Consider the following 24,591-nt stretch of genomic DNA (forward strand, 5'->3'; position numbering starts at 1 on the left):
AAAATAAAGAACAGTGAGCTCAGGAGAGCCTGGTGTTTAGGGCACTGCAGGCAGGGAGGCAAGTGTGGAAAGCACAGCGTGTGTAGGAGTGCTGTGAGAGAACATTACAGTATATTTCTTGCTATTTACTTAGGACCCTGTGGGATGCTATATTCAGAAAGGGGGAAAGAGATCTAGATATCAAAAAGCTCAGAAGAGTAAGAAAATAATTTATGATTTAAGAACTATCCATTCTAATAGTGCTGGAAATAGAACACGTCTAATTTTAGTACTAAGACAATAGAGTTTTCTCCATTCTAAACTGAATAAAATATCTCATATATAAAGCTGGTAAGGAACATACATCAGATTTTTGTGCAATGAGTGCAATGAATGTTTCTCTTGGCACTCACCTGTTGGTAAAGGTTTTCCCAGTAATCCTGGGTCATTAGCCGAAACAGGGCTAAGAAGGCCCAACTGAAAGTATCGAAGCTCGTGTAGCCATAATCAGGGTTCCTGCCAACCTTCACACAGGTGTACCCTTCTGGACACTGACTACATGTGAAAAAGGATATCATAAGTCAGAGTACCTTCAGGATGCAAGCTAAAGGGTACTACAGAGAAGTCGGAAACTCAAGGTTTCCCTTCCAGGGGGACAATATTGAATAATGATTAAGAACACGTTATTTGGAGTCAGCAAGAACTGGGTTTGAATCCCATCCTTACTTTTTATTAGTTGTTGACTTTGTCAAATTACTTAAATTCTCCAAGGCCCAGTTCCTTCTTTCTGTGAAACAAGATAATAATACCTACCTCCAAAGGTTAAGACTGTTATTAAGTTTAAAGAAGATAATGTATGCCAATTAACTAGCCTAGTTCCTGCACATAGAAAGCATTTAATAAATGGTAGCTGCTATTAGTATCATCATCATCATTAATTATTAAGACTTGGAAACTTTCACCAGATGTCATATAGTATAGTTCTTGTACCCATAAAGATTGATATATAGGCCTCTAATAAAACTGTCTCCCCAAATTATTCTTGGGGTGAATTAGAATCAAGAACAGTCAATAGATAACAATTGTGTAAGTACATAGAGATTTCTAGTTTAAGACTTTTTTTCTTTTTAAAATTAGTGGATTGGTATCCATGATGTCAAATAAACACAGTGTTCTGAGGTGTCTTTAGGAGCAGCAACCTTATCTTGTTTATTTTTATGTTCCCAGTGTACCCAGAGCCTCCTCCTGGGCAGGGGGCAGTGCAAGAACAAAGGCCCTGCAGCAGAAATAAAGTCGGCGTGTGGGAGAAAGAGCAAAATGGGTACTTACATAAATACGACATTCTTAAAATATCTTTACCCCAGTCCATGGGATCCTTTTGTTTAGAGTGGCCAAAATGTCACTGCATTCTGTCACCTATGAACCATACTTGATGGGAGAATGAGTATAATTTGGGGATGGAAAGAAAAGTTGATTTTGTCACTCTTCTTCCCAGAAAGAAGAAAGGCTGGAAACTATCCAACCAACTTTTGGTGGGGTTTTTTTGGAAGTAATTTTTTTCTACTTTCTTAGGATGTATATGATTTGTATCTTGTTTTAATTCAAGCACTGCCTCAAAGTATTGCTTTCAAATGCATGGTATGCATTAACCATGAAAGTTTCAAAGTTTGGACTCACTGTGGGACAGAATGAGTCAAAAAATACCATGAAATATATGAAAATAATATAGAATCAAAGGTTCTTATTAGCAAACTGATTAAGTTTGATTTTCCTTTTTTCCCCCAGCCTTTGGACTAAACTGAAAACAAATATTACATACCCTGAATCGGTGCTGAAACCACAAAGGAGAGCATCTTTGGATCCCTCCAAGTAATAAAAATATTCTGTTTAGGAAGAAATTGAACAATATAATATTATGGAGTGTAAGCTTTAAGAGTGACACAGCAGGTCAGTTAATTAATACAGATATATTTACAAACATATTCAGGCCCAGTGCCAGGCAATAGGCATTCATTTATTTATTGTATTCTTATATATTTTCCTTCAAATATTTGTTGATAACCTCTTATGGGCCAGGCAGTGAATATGATGACAAACATGATAAATAAGATCATCAATTTTATGAAGCTTTCTTTATGTTTAGGTAAGGGTGGAGGTTGGGGATGGAGAAAGACACTTAACAAGTAAATAAGTAAATATACAAGGTATTTTCACATAGGGATAAATGCCCTAAAGAAAATAAATTAAAGACAATGTGACAAAATGTGGTCAGGGAAGTCTTTTCTAAAGAGATGACATTCGAGCTGGAACCTAAATGCTACAGAGAAGCCAGCCATTCGAGGACCCTCATGAGACATCTTGACAGAGTGAAGAGCAAAGAGCAAAACCCCAAGGTAGAAATGAAGTTGGTTTATGGAAACAAAAAAGCAAAATGGCCAGCCCAGTTATAATGCAGTGAGTGGGGAGGATTGTGGTGTCAGAGGTAGGCCAGGGCCACGTAGCAAGGTTTTGCATGCCATGGAAAGGAGTTTGGATTGTAAGTAAGATAGGAAGTTATAGAAGTAGGAAGTAGAGATGTGAGACAATAATTAACATTTTTGAATGTTGCTGTGGCTGCTTTGTGGACTATGGACTACTATAAGAGGGCGAGTGTGGAAGCAGGGATACAAGCTAAGTGACTACAGTGACAGGTGACATGGCTATGATTCAGAGAGTAGCCGTGGATATGGAGAAAAGTCTGTCAAGTAAGTGACTGGATTGATATGAGTCTGCAGGTCAGTGAAGGTATCAACTATGGAGATACAAAGATGGGCGTCATCGTCAGGACATGGAACCTGATGAGTTAACCCAGAGAGAAAGTGGAGCTGGGGAAGGGGAGGGAAGGGAGGGAAAGAGAAGGAAAAGAGCCCCCAGCTCAGCCCCAAGTATTCCAGAAGGCGTACAGTTGGCAAGGCAACGCTATAAGTGAAGGCAATTTATTTTCTGAAATTCTCTCATTGTTTACTCACCAATCAACCTCTATTTAGGACTTACTAAGTTCTGGATGTTGAGGATACAGAACTGAAATAAATGTACATTTTACCCTTTCATGGTACCCTTTGTGCCCATTTTCAGGAGTAAAGGAACTCATAACTCCTCCTTTATTTACTATAATGACTTATTCTTAATACAGGGGGCTGATCCAAATGTATACAGTAAAGGTATTAAGGACAAAAAGAGTTTTTTTAAATAAGGGCCCAACTTCCTATCTGGCTCAAGTCAAAATAAATAAAGATGTAACTTCTAGGAGGTTCTGGAGTAACAGCAGAACGAAGACTTTGAAGTCAGATGTACTTGGATTTGAATATTGTTTCCACCCCTTCCTATGTAGGTGAATTATTTTATCACTTTAAGATTTAGCTCCTGCATCTGTAAAATGTGGATAAGAACACCTACTTTGTAGAGCTGTTGAATTAGTACTAATAGGCTATTGCATGTAAAACACTTAACACAGTGACCCACACATTCTACATAAATGCTAAAAGAGCAGCAGCTCTTATTAAACAACTTCAGATAAGACTAACTGACTTATATGCCATCGTTTGGTCTTATGTAGAAGATACAAATATTAGAAGACACAAATAAACCAATAAGGCCTCTTAGTTTGGGGTGAAAACTCTCAGTGTTCATCTTTGCAAAAAATCCTGTGCCTTAGGGAGGGTAGGCATGGCAGAATGAGGATGGAGGAGGTTATCATGCAACGTTTTATACATAAACCTCTGAGATATTTTTATTATGGAAGGATTACTTTAGATTTATCCTTTAAAGAAATACCAGTTCACATTTACCAGTCACTGAGGAGCTGCTTTATAAAAGTGGGCTCTAGAGCTGCCTGTACAGGCATGTTGCAGGGCTATCATAGTCAATTCAATACACGAATGATGAAACGTGAAGCAATGGGAGTAGCTCACTCTGGTCTTGTAGAACACTTGAAAATATTTCCCAAACAAATAAACAGTAAATTATTAGGATAATTAGCCTCAAAAGAATTTAAGGTTAACATGTAAAGGGAAAAAGTAATACCAAGAGAAGAATTCCTCTTTTGCACTCCCAGCCAATGAGCCCATCTCACATTTTTCTGTGGAAATAAAAGCCACTGGGCTTGACTTAATCCTCCTCTGATTAGGCTGGAGCCTGCTCTTCCATATTTCCTCCTGCTTCTATGGTGGAGATGTCTCTCCCCTTCACTCTCCCACTTCCTCAAGGACTTGCTCTCCCCCACTCTCCTGAATTATTAATCCATATTTTACTACTCATTCATTTCTAGCACTAGAAAAACACCCCTATCAAAATCCATCTTTTAAAAAGATGCCGGCCATTGCCCCCGTTATTCTGATTCCCTTACAGCCAAACTTCTTGGAAGAATTGTCTACACATACTGTCTTCTCTTCTTTCTGACATCTTATTCACCCATCACCACCTTCGTCCAACCTTGTGTTCCTACCGCTCTATTAAAATTTGCTCATGAAAGTCTCTAATGACTTCCATGTTGTTTAAGCTAATATACATTTCTCTATCCTCATCATCCTTGATCTTGATCTTAATCCTTGATCTTGCAGCGTCATTCAACACAAGCACTCCCTTTTTCTCAACATACTTTTTTCTCTTGGTTTTCCTACTTATACCTTTGCTTCTTGCTTTACTGGCCACTCTTTCTCTGTGTCTTTTTTGGGGTCCTCCTCTCTACCTGCCTTCTAGACATTAGGGTTGTGGAGATGAGCATCTTCTAAACACCAAATTTGCTTTAAACATCAGGTTTCCCATTCTCTACCTACTTATAAACATCAGAGTTTTCAGAAGGATGTGTGTATGTGTGTACATATCTTTTCCCTTTGCTGATTACTTCGAAGTGTGTATCTCCAAACTAGGCAGTTCCTCTGATCTCTATGCTTAAATCTCCAATTGTCTTACTTTCTATCTCTACTTGGATATCCCAATGACATCTCAATTTTAACTAGTTAATAGTGACTTTCTCCTACAAACCTGCCCACTCTTCCCTCACTTCCCATTGCCACCTATCCAGTTACCGTGCCAGAAACGTAGACAAGATCTCCAAGCCCTTCTCTCCTCTCTAATTCATCAGCGAGTTCTATAGGTGTCATTTTGAACTCACATTTTTCACTTTCTGCCGCTGCTCTAGATGAAACCACAACCTTGTCTTGTTTGGAATGATAGAAACATCATCCTAACTCGTCTTCTTTATTCTAATCTACCATCTACTCTTACCCAATCAGCTCCGCATATGGTAAAGTGATTAAAACCACTGCATTTAAAATAAAATCCAAACTCCTTTCCATGGGCTAAGACATTCTTCATGATATGACCCCCTGACTTTTTCTCTAACTTTCTCTGTTGCCATTCTGCCTCTCCTTTGCTAAAGTCTAACCACACTGCTATTTTCCCATTCCTTAAACACATGAGACTCTTTCTTGTCTCAGGGCTTTGCCACAAGCTCTTCCTTCTAATTCAAGGAACAGCCCCCATTTACACTTACACTATTTTATGGCTTCTTATTATCCTTTAGATCTCTGCTTAAATGCTACCTCCTCAGAGAGGGCTTCTCATTTAGTTGGTATCTCAGCCCCTGAGATTTATTTTCTTCGCATAGCATTTGTTATAACTTGCAATATTTTTTATTTGTCTGTTCTCCTCCTTTTACTCGTTCATTCTCCCTAGACGATAAGCTCTGTGGATGCAGGGGCTGAGGTTATCATACTCACTGCTACAGGTCCAGAAACTTGTACAATGCTTAGCTCGGGGAAGCACTCAATAAACCCATGTGATAAATGAATACTTGAATAAATATTGCAGTGAGACGGGGCTTCTATGACACAGAAAACAGGTGGGAAACCAACGGACTTAACACAATCATCTCTGCTGTGAAACTATATTTCAGAAGAAAATCAAGAATAATGTATAGAGTTGAGGGAGAAGACTGTGGTATAAAATTTCATTGTTAGCTAAGCTGTCATTCACTCATGTGTAAACGCAATATGAAGATACACGGTAAAATCCAAGAGCTTTTTCTACTCCTTTTGAAAAAACTTGCTTGAAGCAATTCCAGAAGGTTAAAAAAAAATCACTCAAAGCATGAACTCAGGAATGAACTCAGAATAAACGGACTGGTAATGATCCTAGTTAAAAAAAAGTCAAGTTTAAGTAAGTGCTGTAAACTGATTCATAAAACAGAGTACAAATGTCAGCAATTACCTGTAAGCTCAATAACTTGCATGGTATATAAATTAAGAAATAAACTCCTTTGGAAACTAGGAATAAAATTTAAGATCATATTAATAAAAATCAGAAGCTGAAAAATAAATTAAAGAAAAGGAAAGGAAAATATGCTACATTCCTCATCAAATGCTGGTAGTAAAAAATATATACATTAAAACTTTTACTTTGAAAACCTTCAGTTTTCTTGTTTTAGGCTTCCTTTTCTTCAGTTTTATTTACAGTCTTTTACTATATTAGCTAGGTTTTATTTGCCTTTATATTCCTCAGTGAGTAGGAAAAAACACATTGAGTAAAGTAAAAGAAAAAAAAATGATGTATACGACTCTTTATTATTATTATTATTATTTTTTTTTTTTTGCGGTACACGGGCCTCTCACTGTTGTGGCCTCTCCCATTGCGGAGCACATGCTCCGGACGCGCAGGCTCAGCGGCCATGGCTCACGGGCCCAGCCGCTCCGAGGCATGTGGGATCTTCCCAGACCGGGGCACGAACCCGTGTCCCCTGCATCGGCAGGTGGACTCCCAACCACTGCGCCACCAGGGAAGCCCCCAACTACTCTTTATTATTTAAGGAGAATTAACAGCTGACCTTTACTCCCTGATCTCCTTCTATCAAAGGCACTTGCATGTCCACCTTACCTCTGGATCTAATTATTAAGGTTTATGGGTTCACGTGGGCAACATCTTACAGACACACTGCAGGTGTTAGAAATTACAATCTTGCTAGATTTCATTCTCACCCAAACTCATCAGCTCTGGTGACAGAAACTGTGTTAGGGGATAAGTATTTAGAAAACATGCCGTTTATGCTTTCTGTAAGATACTCTAAAATACACTTGTGAATTAAGTAGACTTCTGAGACTGTGTGTACAGATCATCTTAAATGGTATCTACAGAACTAGTTCTGATGAATTAAACTTTGATGGTCATTAGCAAAATTGAGGGAAGCCATTAGAAAGAGCTGTAAAACTCATCACTGGTTATAGTACGAGGATAGTGCTGATAAAGCTGAATAAACTGTTCTGCTTATACAAATCTTTAGAAATACTACTGAGACAAACATTTTAATATGTGATAATATTATCATTATAACATGATTAACATGACTGTACAATGTTATAGTTATAAGAAAAATACAAGGGTAAAAATATAATTATATTACTATATAATAAATTATGCTATAAAATAAACATAAGTATAAATTACTCAATAAAACTATGGTATATAAATATATAACTTATGAAATTTAATGGTCAATATCATTAATTCATAGCTAAATTTATTTTTCTAGAGCAAACTTATTCTTTTTTATCTTATAGAAATTGAGAATTATGGAACTATCCCATGTTCTTAATACCAGAACCGCTAGAAAGCTTAGATCCAGGGAAATTTATGAAAATACAACAGATCCAAATTCACATTGTAGCAACTTTCTCTATATTTGAGTGATTTTGAAATAATTAAAATGAAAGCAACATTTCATTGCAGGAAGAGAAAATGCTCTTAGCCTTATTTCAACCTATTAATGACTACAAGGGCATTCTTACTTCTGTAGTCTTCTTCATCAAGAGTATTCAATATGCTTTCTATTGTTTCATTATTTTCAAGTGGATTCCGCACACATTTTTGCTTCAGGTTGCCCATAAAGAGCTGCAGTCCAATCAGTGCAAACACGCTCAGACAGAACACAGTCAGGATCATGACGTCAGAAAGCTTCTTCACAGACTGGATCAGGGCCCCTACGATGGTCTTCAGGCCTGAATATGGGGAGGAGAAATAGGTGTTCAAAATGAAATAAAGCCTCTGAATGAGAAACGAAAACAAAACACAAGCTTTCCTAGAAACGCATGCATTTTATCAAATCAATGATCTTAAATAACCTAGTTGCAAAAAAGTCTACCAGCTCAAAAGGGTGGACTTGCTGTTTTATATATTTTGTTTCTGTATATTATAGCAAGTGATTAAAAACTTTAAAATATTTCCAGAGAATAACCAAACTGTCAAAATGAATAATTTGGTTGCTCAAACCATATCTACACTCACTTGAAAAAATAATTTTTAAGAAGTGTCAATTCAGTGAATGTTTGTCAGACAAAAACATCTCTTTATAATGATACCAAAACAGAAAAGAGGCTGAATTGCAGCACACAGTGACAACTTACTAATTTTCAGTTAAGAAACGGTTTGTTGAGGAAAGAAAAAAACATTATGTCATGCAGTCCTCCCCATGCTGATACTTTATATCTCTTTTCTTAACCATATGAAAAGCAAAAAAACAAACTGAAATTTTCATTCCTGGATAAGCAAAATGGAAAATGAACTGTTAGACAGGAGGGAAAATTTCAAGTTGAGATATGAACCAAATGGCCATCTTCATCGTCTAAGACTCATGCAACTGATTAAACTCAAAGGCTGACTTTTAATAACGATTGTGAAAAACGTAAGAGATCAAATTTAACTAAAATTGCATAAGTTTTTCTTGTTTTTCCTTCAAAAGATCAAAGTCAGCCCCTGTGTTTAACCCCACTCTCACCTGGAATGACTGAAATTGTTTTCAAAGCTCGGAGAACTCTGAATGTTCTCAACGCTGAGACATTGCCCAGGTCCACAAACTCTGTCACATATCTGTAATAGGGGAGTTTATACACAAACACGGTAACAACACACACACAAACAAAGAACAACTCCCAAATAGTTGGAGTTATGAGTGGCCTAATGCTTCACACCAATTACTTCTTACCTGGGATTACAGAAATAGTTTTCAAAGCTCTCAACACTCTGAAAGTTCGAAGAGCTGAAACATTGCCTAGATTTACAAATTCTGTTAAATACCTGTAGAATTAAATCAGAGTTATTCAGAATTTAGATAGAGTCTATGATACTTACCTGTGCCTTTAGTCAAGGTGTTTCCTACGTTTGGAACTTGTTATTTAAATTTACAGTTCTGCAAGTCTTTTGCTTCTGTCATTACTAATTTAATTTGATTTGAGTCATTTGATGTGAACAAAATACAAACGTATTATTAAAATGGTTTCATACACATAAATGCCTAAATAAACACTTCAATTACTAAACTTCAATATTATGGTAATATATATATTTAATATTCTATAAAATATCAGCAGCAAACGTTGACAATGTATGCTAATTAAAAGAAGCCAGACACAAAAAGGCCACATATTGTATGATTCCATTCATGTGAAATGTCTAGAATCGGCAAATCCATAGAGACAGAACACAGTTGAGTGGTTTCCAGGGACTAGGGGGGAGAAGGGAATGGAAGTGACTGCTTTCTGGGGTGACGATAATATTCTGGAATTAGAGAGTGATGATGGTTGCACAACTTTGTGAACATACTACAAAACACTGAATTTTGTACTTTAAAGATGGTAAAGTTTATGGCACATAAATTTAAAAAAGGACACCCCTGAGAAGATGCAGCCTTCCTTGACACAGTGTTGCCTTAGCAGGTGGTGGGTGGCACTACAGCAGTCTTATGTAGCCACAGAAAGAGCCAGCCTGAAGGACAAAGAGGTGGGGCAGGTGTGCGGGAATTGGAGACTAGAAATATCAAGACCCTTCTGTATTGTCTAAATCCCTCCAATGAATATGTATTACTTTTACAATTCAAAATGACAGAGGGAAAATACTGTATATAGGTTTGAGATTTAAAAAATAAAGAAATGTTTCTGACAAGTATATTTAGGAAAAGAGCAGCAATATGAATAAATTAAAATTATATCTTAATGTGATACTTTTCCCTTGAAAATAAACCGTGGATGCCTATGTAATGCATACACAATGCATTAATGTTAGGTTTAGTATGCAGTGACAGCCCTTATAAAAAGATTTATTTCTATATTTTAATATACTTATTAGCTTTTGAATAATATAGGTTAATAAAAAAAAGAGCACTGTACTTATAATAAATGCCGGAGTTTTTTCTGTTTTTCTTATAGGTTTTACCAGATTTTAAATAAGAACTTGGAAAAAGTGTGACCCTAACTGGCACCACATATATTATCTATCCAAGTACCGAGCATGGAGGAAGATCATCTATCTTAATGATGTCATACACTTTTGAGTAGAAAATGCTCTATCTGAAAAAATATTAATATTTTTTTGATGACTAACTTTCATACAGTATCCTTTAAATGCAACCATTATATGCAGGAAAAGTCAAATCCCAAAAGTCTGTTCTTACTGGAATACTGTGCTGTCTGAGACTTTCATGAGTTCGGCATTTCAAAAAACTGAGAGTACTTACGCAAAAACAATGACAACAAAATCAAGCCAGTTCCAAGGGTCACGAAGGAAAGTGAATTCTCCTACACAGAAGCCTCTTGCAAGGATTTTTACAAGTGATTCAAAAGTATATATTCCAGTAAAAGTGTACCTAGGCACAAGAATCCATTGGGATATTAAGTATGAAAAAAATATAATACCATGTGAATCTTTATAATTAATTTTTTCTGATCAACCAAAGGAAGGCATCTATTGGAGTATGGCTGTTGGTTTACGGACCCATTCTAACTATTAGAATAAACTACAGTAAAGGTCTTTCCAGAAAATCTTAAAATGTACATATTAGAAACACTCTCAGAAAATAGAGGTATTTAAAAATTACTAAGAAGACAGGTATTAGATCTGCCTAGAAAATTCCTGTATTGTTCCTATCAGAAATATACCCAAGGACAAGAGATATGTGACATGTCTAAGAACAAAGCAGGGTATCTGATAAGGTCTTTTTTCTAGAAAAGACTGTAGCATGTATTACTCTATTTTAATATTAGCAGGTTAATATTGTAGGGGAGAAAAAAATAATTGAAAGAAAAGCAACTATGTAACATGGGAAGATAAGCACCACAATTTTTATAGATGCAATAACTTCTTGGTATAAAAAGGAAAGGATAAAAATGACCATAGTAAGACTATATTAAAATGTACTTAAACCCACTTACTCTACATTCTTGGTCCAATCTGGAGGGTTACTCATGGTCATAAATATGCAATTCGTCAGAATAGTGCACATGATAAGCATGCTGAATGCAGTAGCTTAGAATCAAGGAATATGATAAAAGACCACGGTAGGAACTTTGAATATTTGATAAAGACATTTGTTGAAATGCTAACAATTTTTCCTTAGAAAAAAATTCTAAGCATGTCTATAGACTTTTAAAAAATCTCTTTGAACAAGGGAGTAATAGACAAAAGCATTTTTTCCTAAAATACTAAAATTGCCATTCTCCCAATCTACTCACAGATCTACACCAAATTATATTGAGATTGGTAAACCAGAGTCTTTTCTGGTACAAAAGGACTAAAATCTATATTTAAAAAAAATAACAAAAACTGCATTTTAAAGAACCATTGTAAGTAAGCATTTTAAAAAGGATATGAGTGTACTAAAATCTTAATAGATATTCTTCTGAGAGGACTGAAAGGAGAGAGCAGGTACAAAGCAGGTGTGGCATTGAAACGGAAGATTGCTTTCCCTTTGTTCAAAACTATGAAAGTCTGCAGGAGCAAAAAGAAAACAGTATGAATCGAGACTCCAAAATTTCAATGTAGTAGATTAATATCTGCAATTTACCTCTCCATGTGGTAGGGTCATATTAAAGAAACACTGCCATCAGACTCAAGCAATGTGGTTCCAATACCATTGATGCAGCTATTCACGTCATGTTGGCCAATGAACTCCAAGTCCATTGTCCATTTCTTCAGTAAAATAAGAAGTGAGTCATTTATGAGCATGTATTATTTACAGCTTTCAAAGTACAGTTTTCACTTTTTCATATCCCTTCAACACCCAAATCAGTAACAATAACTTGTGGCCACTGGAAACATTTTAAAATACAACTTCCTTCTTTCATTACATTGCATTTTATGCAAACCAAATAGAAACTAGCTATCCTTGATTTTTATAATATCACTTAGAGAATTTTAATACTTCTTGGCTATTGTCAGCTTTAGTAGCAAATGTTCCAAAATATGAGTTTTCAAAAATATTTTCATAAATTTAAGGAATATTAAGAGTTGAAAGAATCCTACTACTCAGTATGATTTTCCTATTTTAGATGTTAATACCAATAACAGCTAAAATAGAATAACATAAATTAAAGGACTAACTTGCTACTATGCATGGCAATTTTTTGAAATAATACGAATAGAACCAAACATTTAAGAAATATGATATGTAACCATTGCATAATGAGTGACATTTTCCATGTCTTTGGTGTTTAGTTGAAAAATTTGAAACCCAAACAAACAAACAGCAATAACAACAAACATTATAACAACCGAAGGAGTTGGCTTGGAAATCAGAAAGACCAAGTTCAAATCCTTGTCTTATTTTTCTGTGGTTGGCAAACAAATTCCTTGTGTTGTCTAGAAGACACTGATTTGGTCTTTTTGTTGTTGATTCTGAATTTTATATAAGTTTATAAGGGAGCTTCTGGTAATAAATATTTTTCACCAAATTGGAGATGTAACTTCGGGTAATCTTGCTTTTGTATGTGGCAGAGCCCCCAAGAAAACAAACAGAATCTATTATTTTCAGATGCCCTTTTATATTCCTGGTCCCTTTTACTATACCAGCTATGTCTAAACATAATTTAACATAAAGTTCACTTTTACATTGAAAATTAGTTTTAAAATTAATCTCACCTTTGAGTACAATTATTGTTTTCTTAAATCTCAATACACTGTGATTTGAAAAATTCGTTTAGCCATTATATTCTACAATTGTGCAGTAAGCAACTGTGGCATAAGAGGCAATGAAAGGAATTTGAACATAAATGAGGCATGAGTTTTGCATTCAAGGAGCTTCCTAGAAAAGTGATAAGAACAGAATAACTCTAATACAAGGCAAGATGTGACAGGTAGCATACAGAGAAATACAAATGGCAGAGCATGAGAGTAAAGAGGGGGCATGGCCACATGTCTGTCAGAATAATCAGGGGACTTCATGAACCAGAGGTCATCTGAGCTATGTGAAAATCATATTACTGCCTCACCTTGGCAAGATCAAGTTACCCTGTACTTGAAATTTAAAAAAAAGAACTGGTTTACTATTTTTAAATTCAGATTCCCAATTTTCATTTTCATTAAAAAGTTCTTTAGGATTGTCTAGGTTTATAAACAACCAGGAGTTAATTACAGGTGGGAAAAATAGATATGCCTATGAAATTTGGGGTGGCAGAGTAAGTCTCTTTAGCAAAGTCTAAAATCCTACTAGGAAATGCATAGATGTCAAGGTCTGAATAATTTTTCTTTAATATTGCTCATTTATTTAATAATTTATTGAACATAAAATTAGAGAATTAAGGTACTTAAAGAGTATAAGCATTAGAGTTGGACAGATAGGATTCTAAATGCCTGATCTACCATTTCGCAATTTGAGAGCTAGCACTTCACGTCTGTGAAGCTTTTAAGTACTGGTATATTGTAAATTCTTAGTAAATGGTGGGAACAGCTGCTGATATTTTGGGCAACATATAAGGCACCAATGATATGAAGATAATAAGACACTGTACCTGTCCTCTTAATACCCACAGCAGAGGGTGATTGGTAATTTATTCTTTCTTAAAGACACAAACTTTCATCTATAATAAAGGCACTGCATAAAACTATTCAAAAGCACTTAATATATTCATCACACATAAAAATGAAACCCTAACTCTTATCATTAGTTTATTAAGTGTCCTTTTTTAAACAAAGCATTAATAATTACACTCAAATATAAGTTAAAATCTGAACCCAGGTCAAATCAGGAGTCATTTAGTTTTTTTTTTTTTTAAATAAATTTATTTATTTATTTTTGGCTGTGTTGGGCCTTCGTTTCTGCGCGAGGGCTTTCTCTAGTTGTGGCGAGCGGGGCCACTTTTCATCGCGGTGCGCGGGCCTCTCACTGTCGTGGCCTCTCATTGCGGAGCACAGGCTCCAGACGCGCAGGCTCAGTAGTTGTGGCCCACAGGTCCAGTTGCTCCGTGGCATGTGGGATCCTCCCAGACCAGGGCTCGAACCCTTGTCCCCTGCACTGGCAGGCAGACTCTCAACCACTGTGCCACCAGGGAAGCCCCCATTTAGATTTTTAATCCAAGCAGTGATTATAATGTAGCAGAAATAAAGTTCTTGTCAATTAGTGTGAATAACCCGAAATATTAAGGAATCAATCCACACAGAAGTCAATCCTGAAGTTGCAAGTGGAAGTCAAAACTACTTTAATCAAGAATGATTGAAGGGCTAGGACATGGCACAAAAAGCTTATCATTTAAAGCTCGAAACCAAAAAAATAAAATAAATAGACTTGGTAATCCCTGTGGGTATTTATTCATCTGTTAATAGAGGACCATGAAAAATAGATTACTTCGTTTGACCTGGCTCTACCCAAGTATACTGATGCAGATGTGCGTTAGGCTTTTAATGTGGTTGGCGTCATATTTGAAAGGAGCTGGGGCCAAAGTGAGGGATTGGAGTACCACCCCTAAATATTCTCCATTAAAGTTGTCTACCACATACCTAAAATGATTCCATTAGTTAATCCTCCATCCAAATACAAACATTTTCTCCTTACCTCCCAAGTCACTTTAAACCAATATTAGTTTATATCTCTGAATTGAGATTTATTTCAGAAAGATTCCTTTCCTCCTTCAGGGGTTCCTGGTTAAGTAACATCCAGGCCCCCTTGAGAAATGGGAAATGCAGGAGGTATCCATGAAGAGCCAGGCATTTTTCAGGATGAAGTAGTAATTAAAATGAGAAAGTACTTTTTATATTGCCAGTTTCATTATTTACCCATTCATTCTTCCATTCATTTTTGTAAAGCTGTGAGCATGGTGATTGCTATACAACAGAAATTAAACTAAGAGATGTTATACAACAGAATATTTCAGTAGGGAGTCAAATCAACTTGAAATAAAAAATTTGTGACAAAACTTACTAGCATGTAGCATTTTGTAAGTTACTTATCTTCCCCAGGTCCTTTGTTACTTCCTGTCTTACCAAGTTATAGTAAATATGTGTGCTAATTTGTATAAAAAGTCTAGTGCCTGACGCAGAGATCCTGAATATGTGTTAACATTCTTCCTTCCTGTGTCAGAATACTGATTGGTTAATTGGAATGCTGGGTAGTATCCCAAAGGCTTCTCAGGTATTCTGCTTTCTCCTGTGCTGTCAGCTTGCTGAGATGCTCTAATGTGAAGCATAAATGTGAAGCATTTAATGTGAAGCAAAATATTACATATTGCTATTCATAGCAACTATCCCGAAGAAGATGTTTCTACCATCAAAATTAACTTCATCACATTTTCTATTTCTCAAGACATTTCAGTGCCTTGTATTTTATTTGCTAGATGTGTTATCAATAAATAATCTCTTTTATTTACATCTTAAGTCAAAATAATTTTTTTACTGGACTTTATCCTGTCTTTTTTGACCTCTTAAAGATAACTCTGCAGTTGCCATGCAGCAAAGCATTGTTGGAGAAAGTTATGGAACCTGCTGATCTAATCCTTTACTGTCTCCTCTTTGTCAAGTTCAATCTGGTTGTATCTGCTACTGTCTCAGAAATTATTGTAATCCCCTTCTAATTTTCTTGGTAGAATAACCTTTATAGCAGTTGTTTCAAACTCTCCCATTTCCTTAATTCAATCAACACCTTCTAAGATCTGCTGCTCTCAAGATTGACACTCAAAGGACAATTTCCACTCCTATAGTATGGAAAATATTGATATGATTTAACATGCATTTCCTCAGATGTGCCTACCTTTACTTCAACATATCAGGACTCAAATTCATCCTCCTATTTGCCCTTCAGTGCTCACACAGTAAGGCTTCGCTCCATTTTTCTAATGCAAATACAAGCTGACCTGTGGTTTATCCCTTGTCTGTTAACATCAGCAACTAGCTACTTACTCGACCCGCTATATTTTTCTCTGAGAAAATTTTTTCTCCACTTTCAAACGTGCTATTTATACCCTACGTTGAAAAGGTTTTCAATTTATTCATTGCCTTAAGTGACCATCTTTCTGGTAGAAATTTCTCAAATTTTTCAGCATGCATCAACTGCCACCCACTTCCTCTTTTTACTTGCTATCCACCACTGTCTTGCTTTCCATCACTTAACACAAACTGCTTCTAGAAAGTTACCAACGCATTCTCCTTGTTCATTCCAATAGCCTTTCTCCAGCCTCAGCTTTCTGGATAACTTTATGAGATACTCTCTTCCCTTTTTTTTTTTAATAATGGAAAACTTCCTGATTTATAATGTCTTGCTTCTCTGACCATCTCAGACTCTTTCTCTCCAACCCCCTAAATGAGTGGCTCTCTAAATCCCATTATTAATTGAGTGATTTTATATATTCCTATGGATTCAACTGTCACCTCCATGCAAATGCATTCTGGACATATCCCCAGGTCTTACTTCTCAAACTGACAATTATTTTGTTCCTACCAGGATACACTTATGTTATGTCCCAAAAGGCAGAACATTATACTGAACACTATTCAATTAAAAAAAATCAAAATAGTATGCCAGTGACAGACCCAGTTTTGATGAAAAATTAGTAAAAGTACATATTCTGAAAGAGCCTACATATGTATTTAACTAAACATTTTTGTCATGATGTGGCTTTTCACTAAATTCCACTTAATCTCAATTTAAAATATCTTTCTGTACAAAAGAGGTTAACAGAGACCGCACCATTGCAGGCACAATAAACTCACTTTTTTGTCTGCATAGTAAGGGTCCAGGTCCTCCAGGGGCTCCGAAACCATGCCCTGAGGGATGTCCCCATAGATGAAGGGCAGCTGTTTGCCAGCTTCCAAGTCACTGCTTGGCTTTGGCCCTTCCTCGTCATCGTCTTTCTTTTCTTCTCTGGGTTCCTTTGTTTTTCCTTCAGCAATACGTTGTTCAATGAGGGCAAGAGACTGTTTTGTGAAGTAGACAAAGCTCTGAGGTCCTGGGGGAGGCAACATTGCCATCTTTTCATCCTGTATATTTTATTTCCCCTTCAGCTCCTTACATAAGAGGCCTAAGTAGAAACAAACAAAGCCTTAAGTGGTTGCCAGCCAGGGACGGCACTTTAAAAAAATAATAATAGTAATAATAAAACGGATTTTGGTTTCAACTACAAGAAGTACTGTGTTCACAGAATTATCATCAGGTTGAATGAGTACTTATTAAGTGACTACTATGTACATGACTTATTTTCCATGCTCTCTAATGATCTTTATTTAAGAATTTGAACTTAACACTTCACAGATCTTAAAGTGACAACTTAATGAAAAATATGTTTAATTCCCTTTATTTTTCATCTGTATTTACTCTTAGTGCAATTCAAGTCACCTTTCCTTGTTTAAAAATCTTTATGACAGTGCTTCTGATAGCACCACTCTCCAGGTTCCCTTCTTGCCTCTCTGGTCACCTGATCCTCTTCTGTCTGACATCTCATAATATACTCACACCCTCTGCTTCTCTTTCTTGAGGAAACTCATCTCTGTGAAGTGAGGTGGTGGAAGACTGTTTTACTCTATTTTACACATTTAGATTTTCTTACAATAAATACATATACCTTTATGAATCATAAAAAAATATATTTCCATTTTGAATTAAAAACAATTTAAGCAAATGTTTCAGAAGAACAAAGAAGATAAAAGGAATTTGGCAAAGGTTTGAGATAGATTCAACTTAAAAAGTAAAAAAAAACACTATAATAGGCATTCAAATTATGACTTCCCTAATTAACTTACATGTGTATACAAAACATTACAAGAACTACAGGAAAGAAAAATACAAAATAAAAAATTCAAACTTCTATATATTATTATTTTGGAATGTTCTAAATAAAGGAGCATAAAAAATAACTGTTCTTATTTTAAAAATAACAGACTTATTATTTCAATGAGTCAAGGTAACTTCATAATTCCTCTACCAGAAAATAAAACTGAGTCCTTCTGCATTAGGATTGCCTGAGAGTTGGGATACACCAACTTCTAGTATGTCAACCCACTGTGAACAACTTGAAAGGTTGTATATTAAGTGATATCATGACACACAGAGGGAGGATAAGCTAAGAGAAGTCATGGTCTGTTCTTTTATTTTCCAATGTGAAACATAAAAATTAAGCAAATCACAATAGTGACAACACAGGTTATATAGATTCAGAAAAAGTAGTGAAAAGAAGCTGAAACTAATTATTCTTTTACAGAGTTCTATTCCCACATCAAACAAAATTTACTTCAATTATGTTTAGAGCAAAATAGATGACTTTTCCCCTAAGTTATTTGGGCTCGGTATAAGAATAACCCTTATCAGAAATCTATGTATTTTTTTAAAGGTGGAAAACCAGCTTAAAAACAACAGAAAATCATTTTGCAATGTAAAATTATAGGAAGGCTTATAATGCAAATTTAGCTTTTCTGAAAAATGCATTTTTATGTTTTTATCACATAATTGAGTCTGGTTTTTGTCATGGTTTGTATCATCATACATACTCAATAGAACTGAAAACATGTCCCCGCCAAACTTGTACCTGAATGTTCATAGCAGCATTATTCTTAATAGCCAAAAAGTGGAAACAATCCAAATGTCCGTCAACTGACAAAATGGGGCGTATCCACACAACGGAATACGACAATAAAAATAAATAAAATACAGATACATGTTACAACATGGATGAACTCTGAAAACCCCGTGAAGGTGGCCAGACCCAAAAGGTCACATACTGGACGATTCCATCTGTATGAAATGTCCAGAACAGGCGTACCCTTAGAGACAAAAAGTACCTTGCTATTGCCAGAGGCTGGGGGGAGGGGGTAGTGAGGAGAGACCATTAATGGTTATGGGGTTAATGGTTAATAAGAATGAAGTTTCTTGGGGAGGTGATAAAAAGTTCTAAAATTAGATAATGGCAATGATTGCACAACTCTGTGAATATGCTATAAACCACTGAATTTACACTTTAAAGGATGATTTTTATGGTATGTGAGCTACACCTCAATAAAATTATTATAAAAAGCTTTCTAAGAAAATTGAATCATGAAATCTGTGAAAATTGCCCTGAGCTGAGAAGAGAGGTTTAGGAAAATGGAAACAAATGCACATACTCAACACCAATCACTGTATAAGTCTCTGCAGTCTCAGTATAAACATGGGATTGCTCTTGGTGTAAGATTAATTCAGGAGAAGGTAAGCTTTAGTTCTAGCACTTGAAGGCCAAGCCTGGTACAGGTTTGTTTGGTTTTTTTTTGCGTTACGCGGGCCTCTCACGGTTGTGGCCTCTCCCGTTGCAGAGCACAGGCTCCGGACGCGCAGGCTCAGCGGCCATGGCTCACGGGCCCAGCCGCTCCGAGGCATGTGGGATCTTCCCGGACCGGGACACGAACCCGTGTCCCCTGCATCGGCAGGAGGATTCTCAACCACTGAGCCACCAGGGAAGCCCAAAAACAACACATTTTTTGAACTCTGAATCTATATTATGTTCAGTTAAAGAAAGAAGATTTGGAATGAGGGGAAAAAAGGAGGAAATGAAAAAGGTTGAACGAGAGAAGGAAGATGATAAACAAACTGAACAGGAAAGGAGAATGCAATAGGGTGAAAGGGAGAGAGACTAACAAAAATACCCTTGGTTCCTTAGCTCCCTTCAGGCTACAAAGTCCAAGACAATAAAAAAGAAAACAAAGCAAGTTCTGCACCATATTAATTTTTATTTTTAATTCTCAACATTTTAAGCATCATTCATGTCATATTACTCATACTACTTCATCTCTATTAAGACAGGAACCCCAAATATCAAATAATTATGTTGTACACCTGAAATTAATATAATGTTATATGTCAATTATTCCTCAATTTAAAAAAAGCTGATCTTTCAACTTTTAGGAATAAATGACAGTACTGCAAAAAAAGAAGACAAAGATATTAAAAGAAACATGTTTATCAGCTTAAGAACTAAAGGTATGTATTAATTTATGAATGCTAAATATTTAGCAATGTACACACTTTAAAAAATTTTTTTCGCTTCACATAAGTTTCTCCAGTTTCTCTTCAAATTTGAGTTTCTGCAAGACATGGAAAGTATGGCTCAATTTCCAAAAATGTAAAATGGACAAAATCCTTCATAATATATACCATGAAGTGCACTTGTATTCAATAGAGAAAAACTCAAACTGGTTTCAGTAGCTCACAGATCAGTCATCATCTTGACCTTTCCCATCACAATCCATGTTCCACATTTTATAGCTATTGACCCTTTACAGATGACTTAATTTCTGAGCCTCAGTTTCCTAGTTTGAAAATGGGGTTAATAATCACTGCCTCCAAGAGTCGTTAGGGTTGACATGGTTAAGTGTATATAAAGTGTTTAGGAGAATTTTACACATAGTAACCATATATGGTGCTGTTAATATTATTAACTTATCTCATCTTTCCATTTGAATTCCTTGCTTTGGTCATTTACATCATACATTTGTAATTAAGATCTACTAATTACAATAAACTTGAGGATATTTCAATTTATAGAAATGCGTATTAGCCTTTTAAACAAGAAACGTAGTTCACATATATGTATAACACAAGCAGAGATTTGATTTAGAGACATGATTCAAGTGCAAGTTCAGGAGCCAGAAATCCTGGAGTTTGAATCCTGGGTTTACTAGTTACTAGCTATGTGATCTTGTATATCCAAGTTATGCAACCTATCTGAGCCTAAAAGACACTGAAGCATTTACAACAGAACCAGTTACTTTGTAAAACATAATGTTAAACACTACAAATATCCCTAGAATGAATCTTCATTGCTCAGAGATTTAGACTGCTGCTGAGTTTCCTTTGTCTAAGTAAATTCCCATTATTTTGCCTTTGTTGCCTGGAACTTTATATCAACATTTGTGAGATAATTTTTTATTTAGATGAAGTTATGTGGTTCAAGAACTATCATTAAGATTTTTTTTCTTTTTTTTAATTGAAGTGGTATTTCTGTACAGGCTCAAAAGGAAGTGAATTCTACCACTTGGTCCACCTTCTGAGAAGCATTTAAGTATCATTAATGGAGTCTCTGAACAGAGTACAGGAATGATCCTTTCCTTCAAGCAAAGAAATACCACAGTCGCTAGAGAGTTATAGGGACTCTGGGTACCTTCTATGGCTCTGAACATACTGTTCCAAAAATTGTATTCATGTAGTCATGTATCAGCAGCAGCCATGACAAAGCTGCTTTGGGGGTTAGTCCTCAGGGTCCTATGAAGCCCCTCACATAGGGATAATCTCTGAGAGTGAGATGGGTGTGGGTTCCACTAGATGTTTACAGTCCAAACTGGGAATCTCCCAGAAATCAATGAAGTGAACCCCAACACCAGTTTTTACTTAAATGTGGAAAAGAGAAAAAAATGTGGTCTGTGCCCATTTATCTTATGCTGGTAAAGGTCTCAGTGGCCTCTGTTACCTTAGCCCCACGGCAGGTGCCTAATACTGGAATTCTAAATGGCAGTTCCCAATTGATTTATTAATGCCCGAGTGTCAACTCTATTGTGGTTCAAGTAGGATATGTGTATATCATGTCCAAATAATTTTGTAATAAGAAATGGGCTTTTGTAATGATTATCAGCATACTTTGTCTTACCCATGTAATATATATTTTAAAATAGAATTATTCTCTTAAAGTATTTCCTATGGAATTACTTTAGCAGTTAGTTTCATTTGACAAGTTTCAACATTTCTTGAAGAGATCAGGTAATATTTGAATTTCTTATTTCTTTGTGATTAGACAATTAAACATATGATATTTCCTCATCTCAAGGAACAGGAGAATAATTACATGTTCACAATTCTATAATAAACTCAGGCTCTGTTTTATATTCCATCACTGAGTCTCTTACCTATAGCTAACTTAAATTTATATAAAATTTAAATAGATCCAATAAACCATTTTGAAGATCTGCCAAAATCTGAATCAACTTTGGTCAAATCTAAGTTATTTAAGACAGTGGGCAAATGTAAAAATAAGTAAAATAGGATGTTATATTGATCTCCCTGTTGTCAAATGAAAAATTGCTTTGAAAATGTCACTTGTCTGGAAACAGATAGTGATATTTTCTCACAGGTAAAATTTTAGCTGGAGTACCATTCATTTTTAAAGCCTTCTCAAGGCACCATGGAATCCATACACAAGCATTTTTTTTTTTTTTTTTGCGTTACGCGGGCCTCTCACTGTCGTGGCCTCTCCCGTTGCGGAGCACAGGCTCCGGACACGCAGGCTCAGCGGCCATGGCTCACGGGCGTAGCCGCTCCGCAGCATGTGGGATCTTCCCGGACCAGGGCATGAACCCGCGTCCCCTGCATCGGCAGGCGGACTCGCAACCACTGCGCCACCAGGGAAACCCCATACACAAGCATTTTAAAGGGCAATTTAAAATAAATCATACCTCACATCAACAGTGATAACTCATGTTGATGATATGTTCTCTTGATATATGATGAGAATGGTGCTTTACTTGTATAGTCGTCCTCCCCAAAATTCAAAACTTTGATCCTAATCATGAGAAAAACATCAGAAAACCCCAAGTCAGGGACATTCTACGAAATACCTGACCAGTACTCCTTCAAATCATCAGTTATCAAAAACAAGGAAAGTCTGAGGAACTGTGACAGCCTATAGATGTCTAAGGAGACATGATGGCTAAATGTAATCTTGGTATCCTGGGCAGGATCTTGGATGAGAAAAAAAGACAGTGGGGAAAACCTAGGGCAATCTGAGTAAGGTATTATTACTAAATAATAATAACATATCATTATGGTTTCATTAATTGCAAGATATGTACCATAAAAATGTAAATTGTTATTAATAGGGGAAACTGGGTATGGAGTACATGGGAACTCTCTGTACTACCTACATAATTTTTCCATAAATCTAAAACTATTCCAAGATTAAAAGTTCATTTTAAAAAAAAGAGACATCACAGGTGTAAAATTACACTAATATTATGTAAAGTTAATTATGTATCAGTAATTTTATTTTATCAAGTAAATACACTCCCATTATTTTGAATGTACCTTAAGTGATAATAGACCTACAAAACTGAGCTACTTTAATTAAAATGGGTTATAATTAATACATAAAAATATTTTGCATAGTAAAAAATAGCATCCCTTTGATAAACAGGAGATCCATTAGAAATGCTGAACAATTTTTAAGTTATTATGCTTGGGAGGGTAATGTTTATAAATGTGCCCTCTTGGGTAAGGAATAAGCTTACAACTTATAAACATAGAACTAGACTGGAGTCACAATGTCTGAGTCCTAATTATACTTGAGATCATTATGACTAAGTAGGCTAAAAAATTCATCTACAAGGGATTCATATGTGTTTTCTTTTAGAATAAGGGTAATTTAGCTCACTCAGTAGTGTTAAGCATACCAAGTTTTTTTAAGTTGTTAATGCATTATTATATGTCTGCCATGATGATGCAGTTAAGCTATAAAAGGCTCTCTTTCGGTTTCTGTATTACTTTAGAAACTGTGGGGTAACACTGCGATGAAGGAAATCTATCTGACTCAGAAATTCTCATTTTACTGACTTCTAAACACCTCATTATAGTCAGGGATACACTTAGTTAACCATTTCTTATAACGAAAAGTCCTCTGTTGCCACCACAGCATTTTTTTTTTTTTTTTTTGCCGTACACGGGCCTCTCACTGCTGTGGCCTCTCCCGCTGCGGAGCACAGGCTCCGGACGCGCTGGCTCAGCGGCCATGGCTCACGGGCCCAGCCGCTCCGCGGCATGTGGGATCTTCCCGGACCGGGGCACGAACCCGTATCCCCTACATCGGCAGGCGGATTCTCAACCACTGCGCCACCAGGGAAGCCCCACCATATCATTTAAGGACCCTCATCTATGTTCAGTGACATCCCCTTTACAATTCTTCTACTCAAAAAAATCTAAAATCCCATAAGAGAGAAAGTCATCGGGAGATGGGAGAAGCAACCTTTACTTCCAGTACGAACTGTTATGATATAAGCTCTCTTTTATCAGAACAACAAAACTTCAGATGAGTCTGGAAGTTCTGCTTTACATCTTGGCACCGAAGGAAACACTTGGATCCTTCCTATACGCAGCTGCAGTACATGCGAGGAATACCTAGATCATACAAATCCTATCTGTCAACGACAAGGAAGATGAAACTGAAACATTCAAAGATAAGAGGAAGTGTACATTAATCATCCAGTAGCTCTATTATTTAGATAAGAAAGTGAAAGCTGCTGGAGGACTGAATCTGGAGAGTATAGGGAAAACAACAGTAATTAAACCAGGTTTGAGTCCATTCCTGGCTGCTCCCTGAA

At 36.1% G+C, this 24,591-nt stretch overlaps 1 protein-coding gene and 1 long non-coding RNA gene across 2 annotated transcripts in view; one reads left to right on the top strand and one right to left on the bottom strand.

Moving 5' to 3' along the window:
• LOC136793597 (uncharacterized) overlaps nt 1-1,892 on the top strand; it is a 94,249-nt gene extending 92,357 nt beyond the window's left edge. Inside the window, exons 12-13 of the long non-coding RNA XR_010839126.1 lie at nt 1,207-1,300; nt 1,765-1,892. This is a non-coding gene — a long non-coding RNA (uncharacterized lncRNA). The remainder of the gene's footprint in view (nt 1-1,206; nt 1,301-1,764) is intronic.
• Nucleotides 1-24,591, bottom strand: part of SCN9A (sodium voltage-gated channel alpha subunit 9) — a 147,464-nt gene that overhangs the window by 72,603 nt on the left and 50,270 nt on the right. Inside the window, exons 2-9 of the mRNA XM_059052237.2 lie at nt 16,978-17,285; nt 11,651-11,769; nt 11,214-11,303; nt 10,520-10,648; nt 8,993-9,084; nt 7,800-8,009; nt 1,799-1,862; nt 393-534 (exon numbers count right to left, since the gene is read on the bottom strand). Coding sequence (XP_058908220.1) covers nt 393-534; nt 1,799-1,862; nt 7,800-8,009; nt 8,993-9,084; nt 10,520-10,648; nt 11,214-11,303; nt 11,651-11,769; nt 16,978-17,235 — 1,104 coding nt within the window. The 5' untranslated portion in view covers nt 17,236-17,285. The remainder of the gene's footprint in view (nt 1-392; nt 535-1,798; nt 1,863-7,799; nt 8,010-8,992; nt 9,085-10,519; nt 10,649-11,213; nt 11,304-11,650; nt 11,770-16,977; nt 17,286-24,591) is intronic.

The sequence above is a fragment of the Kogia breviceps genome, chromosome 2, assembly GCF_026419965.1.
Source record: "Kogia breviceps isolate mKogBre1 chromosome 2, mKogBre1 haplotype 1, whole genome shotgun sequence".
Taxonomy (NCBI): Eukaryota; Metazoa; Chordata; class Mammalia; order Artiodactyla; family Physeteridae; genus Kogia; species Kogia breviceps.